At 55.7% G+C, this 16,386-nt stretch overlaps 1 protein-coding gene across 5 annotated transcripts in view; it reads left to right on the top strand.

The window, feature by feature from the left end:
* Nucleotides 1–16,386, top strand: part of GREB1 (growth regulation by estrogen in breast cancer 1) — a 134,614-nt gene that overhangs the window by 78,983 nt on the left and 39,245 nt on the right. For all 5 annotated transcript variants that reach the window (XR_002342858.1, XM_021087828.1, XM_021087829.1 and 2 more), the window contains exons 6-14: nucleotides 1,457–1,600; nucleotides 2,962–3,090; nucleotides 7,062–7,175; nucleotides 7,612–7,755; nucleotides 9,873–10,058; nucleotides 11,944–12,294; nucleotides 13,724–13,852; nucleotides 14,563–14,691; nucleotides 15,567–15,764. Coding sequence is in view for 4 of the 5 variants with exons in the window: in XM_021087828.1 (XP_020943487.1) it covers nucleotides 1,457–1,600; nucleotides 2,962–3,090; nucleotides 7,062–7,175; nucleotides 7,612–7,755; nucleotides 9,873–10,058; nucleotides 11,944–12,294; nucleotides 13,724–13,852; nucleotides 14,563–14,691; nucleotides 15,567–15,764 (1,524 nt within the window). In the remaining variant the exon portion in view is untranslated. The remainder of the gene's footprint in view (nucleotides 1–1,456; nucleotides 1,601–2,961; nucleotides 3,091–7,061; nucleotides 7,176–7,611; nucleotides 7,756–9,872; nucleotides 10,059–11,943; nucleotides 12,295–13,723; nucleotides 13,853–14,562; nucleotides 14,692–15,566; nucleotides 15,765–16,386) is intronic.

The raw sequence follows: 16,386 nt of genomic DNA, 5'->3' as shown, positions 1-16,386 counted from the left end.
TGCTGTGCCTTCTTGTGGCAAGTATTTGGGGCAAGGTTCGCAGCAGGGGGTGACTTTGTTCCCCAAGGGACACTTAGCGATGGCCAGAGACACCTTTGAGCATCCTGACTGCAGAGGGCTGCCGGCATCTCGTGGGTGGAAGCCAGACGAGCTGCTCAGCATCCCACGGTGCCCCGGGCAGCCCCCAGCAAGGCTTGTGCAGCCAGTGTCAGTGGGGCCAAAGCTGTGAAACCCTGACTTAGAGAAAGCTCAGCTCAAACAGGACCCCCCGACCCCGAAACCTGTGAACCACGAACAGAACAACCAGCTCCCCAGTGCTGGTCCTTGAAGACGTGAGTGGACTTCAGCTTTAGGAAAGGGCTGCACCTCAGCCTCTCTGTCTCCTGTATCCTCCTGGCTGCAGGCAGCAATGAGCACACAGGGGAGGGGTTGGGTTTTCCAGGCCCAGATACCCTCACTCAACCAGCTGTGGAGGGACATGTCCTCGGAGGGTTCTCAGCAAGGTGACCAGGAGAGCCAGCCAGTTGTCACTCACTCGTCTGCATTGGTTCACTCTGGTCATCTGAAATCTCCCAGCCAGCTTCTGTGAATATCCAGCTTCAGGAAGGGCTGGCTCCAAGTGTTCCACCCTTGTCCTGTTCCTTTCCCTCTCCCTTTTTGGTTTTGTTTTGTTTTTTTAGGGCCGCACCTGTGGCCTATGAAAGTTCCCAGGCTAGGGGTCGAATCAGAGCTGTAGCTTCCAGCCTATGCCACAGCAATAGCAACATGGGATCTGAGCCAGGTCTGCGACCTACACCACAGCTTACGGCAACATTGGATCCTTAACCCGCTGAGGGAGGCCGGGGATCGAACCTGCGTCCTCATGGGTGCTAGTCAGATGCGTTTCCTCTGAGCCACGATGGGAACTCCTCTCTCTCCTTTTCCTACATTGCCCAATAGATATTTCTTGAGTTCCGACTTCATACATGCCTGTCGTTGTCCAGGTCGTGGGGAGGCAGTGCCTCTTCTCCTGGTGAGACCCAGTAAGGGCCCTTGATCCCTTGCTGTGACCAAGCACCTCTCAGGTTAGGTACCTCTTTGGGAGTTAATCTTCCCGGCAGAGCGTGGCTTGGGGACGGAGGATGGTATTGGCTGTTCCTTTACCTTTGAGTAACGCACCGTTCTTCCCTTGGACCTGAAGGGCAGCGATGGGAGTCTCCTTTGTATCGCATGTTTTTCTCTTTTCTGCACGTGGTCACTATGGCTCCCGCTCCTGGCGACAGAGCTGTCCCTTAGACGGATCCCCTGCCCTTGGCACCGAGCCGAGGCTCTATGGCAGCAGAGGCCGGGATGGTGTTGGCACCGTTGCGGTTATCTCTGCACCTGGCCCTCCTGCAGGATAGGTCGGTCCAGGAAGTCACCTCCTACTGTAGGGAGGAGCAGGGAGCTGGTTTTCACGTGTGCATCTTCCCCGCAGAGTTCAGAAGCCGACAGATGCCCGCCGGTGCGGGCTCCAGCTCTCTGTTCCTGCCGCTGGAGAGCGCGGGGCTGCCGGCTCCCTTTCCCAGCGACCCCGGTCCTGGGGTGAACCCGAGCATCCCGCTGGGAGCACTGCAAGCAGGTGAGGCGATGGGACAGCGCTCGAGGTGCCAGGAGTGGGTTTTCGTGTCCGTGATGCTTTCCTGGGATCTTGGGGGCTTTAGGGTTTGTGGGCAGGCGTTTCTGGTTCACGTCCTTGGTGTCTGTCATGCTGACCAGACCCGATAAGCCCAATGGCACCCTCCTTCCTGAGGGTTCTGGGGGGGCGAGACATTGTCATTCTCCTGCCCAGGGGGTCTGTGGGCGTGGGGGGACCCGGCCCCTTGCCTCGAGGCTCATCCTCCAGAGCGAAGAGGCTGCCCCTGGGCTGGGCTCTCCTCCAGAGGCACCTTGCCCCCGCTTCCACTGGGTACCTGCTGTTGTCCTCATGGAGCCCCGGCCACCTGGGACCTGTCACACCTTGGCAGCAGAGGAACCACGGTTTTTGCCGTCAGATCCCCTGGGTCTGAGTTCCAGTGCTGCTACCTCCTAGCCCCGTGACGTGGGACAACTCATTTTAACTCTTTGAGTCTCCGTGTCCTCATCCGTACAGTTGGAGAAAATCTTTTCTGTCTAACTTGTAGGGCGATGGTAAGAATTAAGTAAGATGCACTCTTGCTGAGTGTGAAGCAATAGCAGATACTTAGTGGTTACAACCTGCCAGGGTGTGCTATATGCTTTGCTTCTATGAACTCCCATCCTTCTCACGGCGGCTCGAATATTCCCCTTGTTTTCTAGCTGAGACCATTGACGGGTGCTGCGGAGGGAGGTGTGTAAGTTAAGGCAGGTTAGGCGGAGAGGAAGCGGCAGATCTGGGACTCAACCCAGGTCCTCTGGCTTCAGAACCAGCCCCTAGTCCCTCTCACCAGGCTGCCTCCCCCTGGGAAATATTCTGGACTCTGGAGCACCTTCCAGACCATTCTGGCTGATGTAGGTGATTTAGACGGGAATTCTGCTTGGGCCCGGGGAACCTCAGGCCCCGTGGGCAGCCGGGACCTGGGCGACTGCAAACCTGACCTAAGCATCTTTGACATGACCCTGAACTCGAGAGGGTGAGCGAGAAGCTGGAGGGAAGGTGGAGCTGTTGCAGGGGCGCTCACGGAATCCGGGGGGCTGCTGGCCGCTCACATCCCCTGGGCCTTCTTTTGCCAGGAGTGCTCAGTGGAGCATGAGCAGGAGTGTGTGTGCACTCACACGTGTGTGTGTGTGTGTGTGTGTGTGTGTGTGTGTGTGCGTGTCCATGTGTCTGGGCTTTCTCAGGGCTGCAGAATCACTGTCAGGAGTTCTGACCCCCGACGGGACGCATCCGTGAACAGCTGACTTGTAACAATGCGGGAAGAGGCATTTCCTGCTGGCTGGGCTCACGGGGCATCCTGCTGTCTCCCTTCTTTCCTCCGCTGTCAGGACCAGCCTCTGACCACCCCGCACTGACCGCAGCAGTGGGTCCGGCTGTTTTCAACGGCAAAGACTCGCCAAAGCACCAGCCGCCGGTGAAGAACCATCTGTCCGCCGTGCCGCGTCCCTCGGCCTTAGGTAGCCCTGCCCGTCCTGTCCGGGGCCTGGCCTGGCTCTGGGCCAGGGGGGTGGGGGGTGGGCATGAGAGCCGTGGTGCTGGGCCTCGTGGAGTCAGGGGGCTTGGAATGAATGAGGATGAATGAGAGTCAGGCCCCGGGTCAGCAGGCACCTCCTGCGTCCGTGGGGCTGTGCCCAGGCTCTGGGGGTGCGGGGGGTGGGCCATGACTGTAGCCCCTGAATTGGGGGATGGAGTGTGTGCCAAGATGCTGTGGGAGCCTCTTATGGGCGGGTGGCCTGTCACACTGTGGGCCCATCGGGGGGTGGGCTATAGGGTTCTGGAGAAATGGGGGCAACAGGGTGTCGTGGGAAGAACCTGGGCTCCCGAATCAGATCAATAAGAATTCAGAACGCACCTCTGTCTCCCCCTGCTATTTTTTTTCTTTCTTTCTATGGTTGCACCTGCAGCATATGGAAGTTCCCAGGCTAGAGGTCAAATTGGAGCTGCAGCTGCCGGCCTACACCACAGCCACAGCCACGCCAGATCCTTAATGCACTGAGTGAGGTCAGGGATCGAGCTGCATCCTCATGGACACTCTGCTGGGTTCTTAAGCCTCTGAGCCACAGCAGAAACTCCCCACTCTGTCTCTTACTGGTTGAGGGATCTTGGCCAAGTCTTCTGGCTAAAAATGTTCGCTCATTGAGGGCAGTTGAGGCGATTCGGAGGTGCTATATGGAAATCCAGAACATGTCTGGAAGCTCTCTAAAGGGCACCGTTATTGCCACCTGCCTTGGCACCATCATTAGCCGGTCTCTTCAGGGAGGGCTTCCTGGAGGAGGTGACAGTTGCACCGTGGCTTACAGTTGGGGAAGCCTTCAGTAGAGATGGTTTGGGAGGAAGTGGGGATGAAGGATGAGGAAGTGAGGTCCAAGTAAGAAAGGAAAAGTGGGAGGCAGAGCAGCCTGGAGACCCCGCTCTCTGACTCTGGGTTCTGTGCGCTCCCTCCGTGCTCCCCTGGAGCCATTTATAGGCTAGTCTTACTCTGTCCTGCCTCCTACACACACTCAGCTAAAGGGAGCGTTAGGACCCACTCTGGTCCTTGAAACCATCTGGTCCAGCGTCTTTAACAGAAAAGGAGGAGCTCACATTATGGCGCAGCGGAAGCGAATCCGACTAGTATCCAAGAGGACGCGGGTTCAATCCCTGGCCTCGCTCAGTGGGTCAGGGATCTTGTGTTGGCGTGAGCTGCGGTGTTAGGTCGCAGCCTCGGTTTGGATCCCGTGTTGGTGTAGCTGTGGTGTAGGCCAGCAGCTGCATCTCCAATTCAGTTCCTAGCCTGGGAACTTCTATATGCTTTGGGCACGGCCCTAAAGACAAAAAGGAAAAGCGAGAAAAAAAAAAAAAGCCAGAAAAGGAAAGTGTAGCCCAGAGTGGCAGCCAGGCCTGGCTTGCCGGCTTCCCTGCTTCCGTGACACGGCTGGTGACATGACTGGTGGGAGAACTGTCTCCCTCTCAACTGAGGGAACCATGGCTTTTCTGAGTCGGATCAGAGACTTTCCAGTCTGAACTAGTGTCTCTCGTGGAGTCCGAGGTCAGCCTGTGGCCTCCCCGGCGCGGGGAGCCCAAGGCAGGCACCACGGTTCCTCCCGTGGCTGTTTCTTCTCCGCTGGGCGTTAAATTGAGGGCGGCCACGTGGCCAAGGACTGGGCCTCTGCGGATGGTGGCGCGAGGCCTCCCCTCCCTGTGCTGAGGTCTGGGCATGTCCAGCCTTCACCCCAGACCGCAGGGAAGGAGGGCCTCCCTCGGCCCAGGCCCTATGAGGTTGGTGAGAGCCCCCAGGTCCCCAGTGCGGGGCTCGAACACCCTGGAATCTGGCCCCAACCAACCTTTTAAACCTCACTCATTCCCCACTCTTTCTACATGAGAACTCGTGCCCAGGCTGCGTTGGACAGTATGTCCTGGTCACACATCTGTGCCCTTGAAGAGTCCTTCCCGCTCCCTGTGACACCTGCCTTTCAGAGCTTGGCTCAGCTGTCACCTCCTCCCTGCAGGAAGGCTCCCTCCTGGGGACCCTCAGGTGTCAGCTTCCTCTGCTTTTTGTGTCTGTCCGGCGGTGAAGTCCCTGGGGACTGAGGTGTCATCTGTCCTGGGAGGCACGTGCTTGGTGGACCCTGGCCCAGTGGGCTGGATGGATGCCACTCAGTGGGGCGTCTGTGTCTCGGGCCTGCTCTGGGAAGAGCTGGAATCAATTTTAAGATTTTAGGCTCAGATCTGGCGTTGCTGTGGCTGAGGCATAGGCTGGCCGCTGTAGCTTCGATTTGACCCCCAGCCTGGGAACCTCTTTATGCCGCAGGTGCGGCCCTAAAAAGAAAGACCTCTGACCCTACAAGGAGTGTTTATCAAGGGCTTGGGGGCTGTTGCCCAGTGGCTCTCCATGGACGTGCTGCCCGGGAGGGGGCGGGGCAGAAGCAAGGGCTTAGGAAAAGTGCAGGATGCTTTTTTGGTTGTACCAGGTTGGGGGTCAGGGTGCGCGGTGCCTGCAGTGAGTGGGCTACGTGACGAAGACCTGTCTCACCCCAAGTGCCACGTAGCATCCCCCGTCCCCACCCTCAGGCCATGTGGCCAGAAACACGGGGTCCACAGGGGCAGCCCGTGGTGACATCCTTTGGGGAGAGGCCACAAGCTCCGAATCCACTTAAAGGCACTTGGGGTTACATCCCCAAGGGAGAAGGTCTTCCACCCTTAACACCGAAGCCTAATCCCATCAGCATCCCTGATTCGGTTGTTGAATGTGGTTTTCGAGGAGCCGGTGCCTTCGTCTTTTGCGAGGACTGGTGTTTGCAGAGGCGAAGCTGTGATTGGAAACGGAGCGAAGATAACAGAAGCCCACCTGTTTGGAAGCGCTTTATAAACAAAGCGCTTCATGTTTTTAACTTTGTATTCACTTCCTTCCCTTTCAATCTGTCTAAAGAAGAGGGGAAGGCAGTTTGGGACGACTTTAAAGAGACTGGAAAGCAATACTTTGCAAACTGCAAACCTCAGCTTGTGAATGAGGTTTTTCCATAGATCTGCTTCTGTGGGTTGAAGGGCACCCAGGAGCAGACCCTTTGACCAAGCTCCTGCCGGTTCTGTTCAGCTGCTTCCCAGGCCAGACTTAGTGCTCCTCAACCCTGGTCGTGGTTTCGAATCACCAGGAGCTCGGGGGTTGGGGGGGGGACACCAGGATGCTTGTGGACGGTGCGGGGGTCCTGGTTTCCTTGGGTTGGGTTGGCCTCTGGAACTAGAGAGTTTTAAATTTTAAACTCTTTAACGTGTCACTGTTGAACACATAGCTCTAAAGGCAGGAGAAATTTTGTGTTGGATTGGTCAAAAAATAAATGGTAACCAATTCTCGATCTTTTGGATAATCCAAGACCAGAGCGTGAGTCATGCTCATGCTGTTCCCTGGAGTGGGCTGGGATGACTCATGAGCAGCAGTGGGTACCAGCTTCTGTTTGCCTTGATTTTTTTCAGTCTTAAATTAGCTTTCAAGGCTGGGGTGGGGAGAGGGGCACAGGTGGGTCGGTACTGCCCCCTAGTGGTGGAATACGGGTGGTGGGTGGCGTGTTGACAGAAACACGAATTGATTCATGGGAATGTTAGATGAGGACCAGGATGGTGATGTGGCTCTTGGTGGCTGGTCTTTATTGAGCCCAAACTCTGCTCTGCACACGTTGTCTTTAGTCCCGATCGAACCACCTTTTATTATCCTGTTGCCACGACGAAGGAGGTGAGGTTCAGAGAGCTGAAGCTTTGCCCAGCTTCGGAATGAAACATTTGCAGAGACCCACAGGATCTTTCTGGAAGCCTAGATACTTCGCCAGATGCGACAACCCGTTATAAAACTGTGATTTTTTTTTTTTTTTGACACAAGTGTTCTCCAAGCCACGGGACGGTTTTATTGAAGCCCAGCCCTAGGGACAATCTAATCCACCCTCTGAATGTTGTCTAGGTATCTTAGCAAACGCCGGGCCCCCCAAGAAACGCCACAAAGGGTGGTCTGCAGAATCTCCATCCGCTGCAGATGGTGGCTACCCCCAGGGTGGTGGGAACAGAGCAAAGTGTGGTAAGTGACTATCCAGCCGTGGGTACCAGTGGTGGTGCTGCTGCTGGTGTGTGTGTGTGTGTGTGTGTGCTTTTGTGTGTGATTGGCGAGGAAGTTCCGGGGAGGCGGGCTTGGGTGTTCGAAAAGATTCTTTCTCGTGTGTTAGCCTTGCTCAGCAAAGCCCAGGATGCTGTACAGTATTGCGTTCTCGGATCTCAGAGAAACGGGCAGAAAAGCTTGCCTGTCCCTCGGCAGGGATTTTGAAGAGGGGGAGCCTGGGTTCTTTGGTGGGGAAGGTGGGACCCTCTGACCTTAAAAGATGCTCTTGACCTCGGGAATCTGATCCCCAGGCTTGGGTGCTCCTGAAGGTGGGGAAAGGGCCACTTGGGAGCAGGTGTCCCGGAGGCAGGTGGCATGTGTGACGTGTCGCCTTCTCACGCTCTTGGTGTGTTTCCAGAGAGTGCAGGCTTGACCTGCGTGCCCCAGGTTGGCTTGGTGGGACCAGCTTCAGTCACCTTTCCCGTCGTGGCCTCTGGAGAGCCCGTGTCTGTTCCTGACAACTTGCTGAAGATATGCCAGGCCAAGCCGGTCATCTTTAAAGGCAAGTACAGCAGCGGGACAATCGGAAGAGGTCGGGAAGCCCCCAGAACCCATGAGAAGCGGGTAGCCTGACACATCGGCCCAGTCTGGCTTCACGCCTGGGCGTCCTCCTGGGAAAACTCTAGAACCCTTGCCAATGAAAGAACCAAGCAGACCAGTCCTGGGGGTCGCCCCTGATCAGACGCCAAGAGTTTCAGAGCTTGTCATGGTTTCCACAATAAGCCCAAAGGAGACGGTCCTGTTCCGTGACGCCCATTTGCTTGTTCATGTGTGTGTGTGTGTGTGTGTGTGTGTGTGTGTGTGTGTTTAAATTTTAACCTTTATTAGAGTACAGTTGATTTACAGCGTTGTGTCAGTTTCTGTTGAATAGCAAAGTGACCCGGGCACCCACATGTATCCATGTATTTCCATTCTCTTCCTCATACTCTCTTCCGTCCTGTCCTGTCCCAAGAGTGCCCTGTGCTGTACAGTAGGACCTCCCGGCTTCTCCATTCTAAATGGCATAGTTGGCATCGACTAACCCCAAACTCGTCACCCAGCCTCATCTGTTCTTTCAATCAGCCTCTCCCTCAGCCCGCTGGGCTCCCGTGCTGAGCACCACGGGTGAGAGATGGGCCCTCAGCTTCCTGCTGATTTATCAGAACCCCGGCCTGGCAGGATGTCCTGTGGCCACTGGTGTTTGTAGACTGTGAAATCTGACATTGGTTGGGCAAAGATAGCCATGGTCACCAGGCGGAAGCATGAAACAAGACCAGATTCGATCTGGGTGCTGTGTCTGTGGGCTCATGTGTGCTCATGAGTGTCGGTTTGTGGCCCAACGAAGGAAGTCCCTTCCGAAGGAAGAGGGAGCCCTTGAAATGTGAGGATTCGGCAGGACTTGTTTGGTGATGGCGCTAAGAGCTGGTATCATGTGCTGGCATGGACACACACACACACGCACACACACGCACACACACACACACTACACGCATCAGGTCCTTCTTCAATAAGTCAACACTGGATTTGGTGTCGAGTTTGCAGGACTAGAAGAGAGAGGGCGGTCGGAAAGTGGAAGAGGTATAGCTTCATGATCATTAAATAGGAGAAGGCATTCCTTTCTTTTTCTTTTCTTTTTTGGCCCCTTTTTTACGGCCGCACCTGTGGCATATGGAGGTTCCCAGGCTAGGGGTCCAATTGGAGCTACAGCCGCCAGCCTGCACCACAGCCACAGCAATGCAGGATCTGAGCCGCGTCTAAGACCTACACCACAGCTCACAGCAACGCCAGATTCTTAACCCACTGAGCGAGGCCAGGGATCGAACCCTCAACCTCACGGTTCCTAGTCAAATTCCTTTCCAATGCGCCCCGACGGGAGCTCCGGCACTCCTTTCTTTATCCTGAAAACCCAAGAATGGACAGGGAAGTCTGGAAGAAGGATGCACACCTGGGTTTTGAACTGGGCGTGAAGCAGGGCCAGTCATCCCATGGGCCCTCCTGGGTAACTGCAGTCAAGTTCATTTACAACCTTCAGTGATGTTACAGATTTGCTTCACTTGGCCGTGGGGTGTCCACGGTGGCCCCTGAGAGCACAGTGGTGGGAGGACAGCAAGGTAACACTTGGTGGGTGGACGGGCGGGGCAGTGCCTGCACCTGCTGAGCCGGGTGCCTCAGAGGACTCAGGCTGGGGGTCCAGCGGACCTGTGTCCAGCAGCTAACGATCTCAGAGAGAGACCATCTCTTTGTTCCTCTCGTCCACGGCTCTTCCTGCCACCACCCCTCCATTGAAGCCACACCCCGCTTTGTAATAATGCCTGTGTTTCCCTGACTGCTTTCCCTGTTACCGCAGGACCAAACGCCACCTCGGCTGTGGTGATTCTCTCTGAGCTTTATCTCGCCCAGCAATACGATTAGGGGTTGGACTAAATGAACAAGCAAATGCTACAGCCCCTGTCCAAGCAGGTGCACAGATCAGCAAAGGCTTTAAGTTCAAGGTTTTCCTAAAAAGGAGCCCTTGAGTTACCCCAGGTGCAGCCGGCCTGCGGTGTTTTCACTGCCCCGAATTTAGAGCTCCCCACGCCTGGGGGCCAGGCGTTGTGCCCAAGGCCAGTTGCCAAATGGAGGCTGTTGCCACTCATCCAGGCCACGGGAACTTCCCTTACCTGTGCGGGAACCTGAACGACGTCGTCGTGAGCCCCCTCCTGTACACCTGCTACCAGAACTCCCAGTCCATCTCCAGGGCCTACGAGCAGTACGGCGCCTCCACCGTGCAGCCCATCTCAGAGGAGACGCAGCTCCTGCTGACCGTCTACTACCTCGTCCAGCTGGGTGAGCCTCCCTCCCCTTTCGCGGGAACCACTGGTGGAAGACTCGCCCGAGGCAGGAAACGCACTAGCCTTGACCACGGACCCTCACGGCGAGCCCCGGTGGAGACGATTCTGTTGCCAAGTCCCTGCGGTTGTCCCCACCCCGAGGGGCCACCCAGAGGCCTTCAAGTAGGTTGGCATCTACAGCGAGCATTCAGAGATGACTCCCCTGGCATTCTAGGTGCAGAGATAGAGCAGGCATGAAACAAAGGCTCTGCCCTCGAGGAGATGGCGGGAGTTCGGGAACGTGGCCCTGGGTCAGCTGTGTCCACCACCAGCATCTGTAACGTACAGCTGGCGCTCAGCCAGTGTACTCTGAAGGAGCAGAGACGTACTGAATCAGAAGCCAGTGAAACAAAGCATTTCAGGGGCTGGGACCAGTGCCCTGGGTTAGCGGCTGAGAGTTGAGCGCAGACTGCCTCTTGATCCTTGGGTTTCGGCATGTGGAAGCCACCGGCACCCTGGGTGGGTGGGGACAACGATCATACTGGAATGGGTTATTAGAGAGGGTGGGGGTGAGGAAACAGCCATGGCGAGTGTAGACGGCTCTCCTAGGAGCTTCGCTGGGTGTCGGTGGCTCTGGAAGGGATTGCGGGCTCCAAAGATGGGAGATAGAACAGCTTCTCTCATCGCATCTTGGCACAGCCCCATGAGTAGGTGGTATGCTCCTCATTTTTTTTCAGATCAGAAAACTGTATCCTAAGATAGCTCAAGGCCCCACACTGGTGCGGGGTGAAGCTGCTTGGAAACACGTTTTCTTTCTTTTCTTTTTTTTTAGGGCCACCCCTGAGGCATTTGGAAGGTCCCAGGCAATAGGTCAAATCGGAGCTGCAGCTCCTGGCCTGCACCACAGCCACAGCAACGCAGGATCTGAGCTGTGTCTGACCTACACCACAGCTCACGGCAACGCCGGATCCTTAACCTACTAAGGGAGGCCGGGGAGCGAATGCGCATCCTTACGGATACTCGTCAGGTTCGTTACCACCGAGCCACATTGGGAACTTCCAGGAACATGTCTTCTAAGTCAAAGGGTAGCGCCCTTCCCTCCAGCTCATCCGAGGATAGCATTTGGGTATTTAAACCAGAAAGTGCCTGTCGGAACAAATGTTGAAAATACTCAATCTCACTAGTCCTCAAAGAGGCACAAATCAAACAAGTCATGTGTTTCTCCATTAAATGATGATACCCAGTGGAGCTAAGGGCGCAGTGGAACCAATGGTATTGTGTGTCGTTACTGTCACGGCAGGTGACACCTTTAGCCCCCTGGAAACAGTCTGATGACATGCCATTAGTTGGCTCCGTGAGGCCAGTTTTGAGAATTTAAGCTCAGGAAGTTACGTCCTCTAGAGAAAGCTGTACATTGCAGAAGTAGTTATGAAGGGGCTTTATCCGGAAGGCATGCAAGGGTCAGCGGACAGATCCACGTGGCTGGGTCAGTGATGGCGCCTCCACGTCATGAGATGTCACACGGCCATTAACCACGCTGTGTATGAAACCGTGAACACCATGGGAACGTGATTGTGGCGTGATGGTAGGGAGAGCAGACAGGTCTTGAAGGCGTCTGCCCGCAGTGATTATAGCTACTTAAAACCTGCACGTGGAGATAAAAAGACTGAGAGATACACAAACATCGTCACGGTTCTGTTAGGCTGGTGAGATCTGGCACCTTTTGTCACCTCCCCGTGTTTCCCAGCTGTCTGTAATGCCGTCTAACGCTCATCATTTCCATCCTGTTGTTTGAACATCCGTTTACACGCATTTCCCCAGAACTGCCCCCGTGGTGTTGGTGTCCCGCTGCCGCGAGGGGCAGGCACTGAAGCCCCTTCCGCCGGCCTTGTCGTTGCCAGCAGCCGATCAGGTGCCCCTGATGGAGGACCTGGAGCAGATCTTCCTGCGCTCCTGGCGCGAGTCGCACCTGACGGAGATCCGGCAGTACCAGCAGGCGCCCCCCCAGCCCTTCCCGCCCACGCCCAGCGCCGTGGCGCCCGTGACCTCGGCACAGCTGCCCTGGCTGGCCGGCCTGGCCGCCAGCTCCTGCAACAACAGCGTGCATGTCATCGAGTGCGCCTACTCCCTGGCCGAGGGCCTCTCCGAGATGTTCCGGCTGCTCATCGAGGGCAAGCTGGCCAAGACCAACTACGTGGTGATCATCTGCGCCTGCCGGAGCCCCGCCATCGACTCCTGCATCGCCGTCACCGGTGAGGCCGGGTCCCCGCTCTGAGCTGCTGCAAAGGCAGCCGCGTTGCTCCCCACAGAGCCGCCCTGTCACCTCTTGTGGCCCAGCGTTTGCAGCAGCGCTGGTTAGCACTGCCGTTAGTGCTCGGTAGCCCCCGGGGTGCCCGGAGTCGTGCGCTAAGCAAAAATCCCAGCCCTGCTGGAATAGGAGGTGAGTGGTTCCGGTCTCTCTAGAGAGATGAGCAGGTTTGGCATCTGGATGGACCCAGGGAAAACATGGGTCCCCGCTGCACTTGCCGATCAGTGGCTTAATGACTCTGGTCCTCAGTTTCTTCAACTGCCTGGTGGAGATAAAAAAGAATGCCCTTACTGCGTCAGGTGGGTTAATGAGCCACTTGACTAATTCTAATAAACGAGGTGATGAAAGCGGCATAGTCGTCAATGATGAAGCAGCCCAGGGCGTGCCGTGGTTGCAGGTGGATGACGGGAAGTAGAGAGCAGCTCCTTGGAAGAGATCAGGTGTACTGAGCAACGGCTACGTGCGGGTCGGGTGGGTCCTTTGTGTACCTGTTATGTTGTCATCCCGCACAGCGACCCCTCGCGTTCATTCTGACAGAGCACTGCGAATGCCTCATTCCAGCTTCATCTTGTTAGTTAAAAGGAACATCCTTAAGTCTTTCTTGATTAAAAAAATCAGGGATGCAAACAGAGTTCCCAACCTAGGTAAGACTCTTAGTCAAGCCGTTAAAACATCAGAGTTCCTGCTGTGGCTCAGCAGAAACGAGTCTGGCTAGCATCCAGGAGGACGCGGGTTTGATCCCAGGCCTCACTCGGTGGGGTAAGGATCCGGTGTTGCCGTGAGCTGTGGTGTAGGTTGCAGATGTGGCTTGGATCCCGAGTTGCTGTGGCTGTGGTGTAGGCTGGCGGCTATAGCTCCAATTCAACCCCTAGCCTGGGAACCTCCCTATGCCGCAGGTGCTTCCCTAAAAAGACAAAAACAAAAACAAAAACAAAAACCCAGAAAACAGAAAACAAAACCCACTTTAAAACGTCATTCTTAACACTCTCGCATAGCACTCATGGATCTGCTCTTTCTGGCGTTGGCCTGAACATCCTTTCAGCCGTCCTGTGAACTAGACGGTACACGCGTTCCAGACGAGGAAGGGGGGGGTCACCCTAGGTTACACAGCTTGTTACGTGGGGACCGAGCCAGGCTCCAAAGCCAGTCCTCTGGCTGGTCCCTCTTATTATCCCGACGATTAAACTGGGCCAGGCTGGTGTGTACCAGTACTCCCCAGCGTGGAGCCCTGCTCTTAGCCAAGGGCTGGTGCCGAGCTTGGGGGAGGGAGGGGGAGGGAGGGGGAGAGAGAAGCAGGCTAAGGCCCTGCCCCGGAGCAGCTCGTGTGCTCCTTCTAAGCAAAGGGCCCTCCAAAGTCATGGTCTGTTTTCCAGGAAAATACCAAGCCCGGATTCTTTCTGAGAGCCTCCTCACCCCAGCCGAGTACCAGAAAGAAGTCAATTATGAGCTGGTTACGGGGAAGGTGGACTCGCTGGGAGCTTTCTTTAGCACCCTCTGTCCAGGTAGGCTTGTGGCGAGACAGGTGCACATTTGCTCGTGGCTGGGACAGAAATAAAGAGACGAAGGGGGAGCCCCCCACCCCGGAGCCCATCCCTCGTGCCCTGCTGCGGCTGCCCGGACTTGTACCTTTCTGTGCCTTGGGCAGTTCTGCGGGGTGGGGTGGGGGTGGTGATGTCTCTGGCGGGCTGTTCTCTGCTCTGGCTGTGGTTCCTCTAGGTGGGGGCTTTTCGGTTTCTGACTTTGGGGGGCGCACGAGAGCCTCGTGCCTGGTCTTCGCCCCCCCTCCTGGTCACCACGCCGGTCTGCTCCCACCTCCCCCTCTGAACTGCCTGAAGCTTCTCAGTGGAGATGTGTGTTCTCTGCCTTAAGTCTCCTTCTCCCTTCTTTTCCTGGTTACTCATCCTTCAAGATTCACCCTGTTCCTCCCAGAAGCCTTTGCGGGCCCCTCCTTCTCCCGGCTGGGCTCAGAACCCCCACCTCTGACCTTTGGCATCTTGCACTTCCTTCTGTCCAGCACCTCATGGCTCATAATATACGTTCCTGTAGCACATCTGCCCCTCGGCCGGGGACTTCTTGTGCAGGATGCTGGTGGGGCACCAGCGTGCACAAGTGTCGGGGGCCTGGGGTTCCTGGTGCGGGGCAGGTGTTCCCTGCGTGCTTGCTGACCTGCACTGAGATGGAAAACCCATTTCTCTTGTTCTCTTTTGAACAGAGGGCGACATTGACATTTTGCTGGACAAATTTCATCAGGAGAATCAAGGCCATAGTTCTTCATCACTCACTGCCTCCTCTGTCACCAAATCAGCCCCCCTGGATGTCGGTGGGGCACCAGCGTGCACAAGTGAGTGACACCAGGGGGCCAGTGGCCAGGGTCTGGGCTGGTGAGGCAGCATCCGGGGGTCCCCCCCAGAGCTAAAAGGAAGCAAGGGAAGAGACACATCCAGCGGGCAGGGCATCAAAGTAGACCTGATATCTCATCGTATTTTTTTAATTTTTGTTTTAACATACTTCTTTTCTTTTTTTTCTTTTTTTAGGGCCACACCCAGGGCATATGGAAGTTCCCGGGTTAGGGGTTGAATCAGCTGGCCTATGCCACCACACAGCAACGCCAGATCCAAGCCGAGCCGCCAACCTTCACCGCAGCTCATGGCAACGCCAGATCCTTAACCCACTGAGTGAGGCCAGGGATCGAACCACATCCTCATGGGTACTCGTCGGGCTCATTCCTGCCGAGCCCCAACAGGAACTCCTCATTGTATTTCCAGTCTTTCCCCTTTTACCCTGAAATGTCCCTGTGTACACTTTTGCTGAGATGGCATGATTCTGTGTTGTTCTCCAGTTTATCAAGGCATCATTGAAATATTTTTTCATTTAAGTCCCTGAAGAGCTGTGATGTTCTCCCCCTCTTGCAGAGAACCCAGTCTCAGCATCAGCTCCCAGGAGGCCATCCTGGTCCCCTCCAGGTGGGAGTAGGTCGCTGCCTCTTGCTCCCCCAGGGCTGTTCATCCTCTTAGTTTTAACTCGGGAAAGGGGAGTGACATGCCCGTCGAGGCGTGTCGCCTGGAGCAGGTGCTCAGAAGATATTGGTGTTATCCCCATTCCCTCATCTCTTTGTGCACCGGATGGGGGCCCACGGCTTGGGTCCCTAGCAGGGCTCCAGGGGCTGTAGCTGTCTGCTCGCGAGTGCCTGTCACCTTTAAGGGGCTCTGCTTCCAGGTTCCCATCTGGAGGGTCACCGCATCCGGCCCTTCCAGCTGGCCGTGGCCCAGAAGCTCCTCTCCCACGTGTGTTCAATTGCGGATTCCAGCACCCAGAACCTGGACTTAGGATCCTTCGAGAAGGTGGACTTTCTGATTTGTATTCCACCCTCAGAAGTCACCTACCAGCAGACGCTCTTCCACGTCTGGCATTCAGGTACGAGCCTTTTGGGGCCAAGCGTGGTGTCTGCGTGGAGAAGCTCTGATCTGCATACGTGCAGATTTGGTTTCTAACACCGTCTTTGCTTTTCGAGTAGCGGGGGCAGGTGTTGCCCCCCCCATTCCGTAGCTCCTGAAACGGACCCTCAGAGGAAAGGGCTTGTCCACGATTTTATAATCTGCTAAAGGTAACACATGACTTGAATTTTTCCCTTTGTCCTACTCAAGTCAGTGAACTGGGTCCTGATAACTGCTTTCAAGTGAATGTATTTTTCCTGTGCTTTCGAGGGGATTAAACATAAAACATACAGAGTCAGCTATACGGCCCCCAAAGGGGGCAGGTGGGGGAGAGATGGACTGGGGGTTTGGGATTGGCACACACACACTGAGATACATGGAACAACTGGCCACCGGGGACCTGCTGTACAGCACAGGGAACTACCCAATCCTGTGATCATCTATACGGGAAAAGCATCCGAAAGAGAATGGACGTGGGTATATGTATAACTGAGTCACTTTGTTGTACAGCAGAGTATTCCTCCTTGGGTTTGTTGTATATGGTACTCATTGTGCTTCCTGGATTTGAGTGAGTGGTTCCTTCCCCATGTTAGGGAAGTTTT

The sequence above is a fragment of the Sus scrofa genome, chromosome 3 (genome assembly GCF_000003025.6).
Source record: "Sus scrofa isolate TJ Tabasco breed Duroc chromosome 3, Sscrofa11.1, whole genome shotgun sequence".
NCBI lineage: Eukaryota > Metazoa > Chordata > Mammalia > Artiodactyla > Suidae > Sus > Sus scrofa.
Note: the sequence above shows the minus strand (reverse complement) of the source record. Positions and strands in the feature narration are given on the sequence as shown.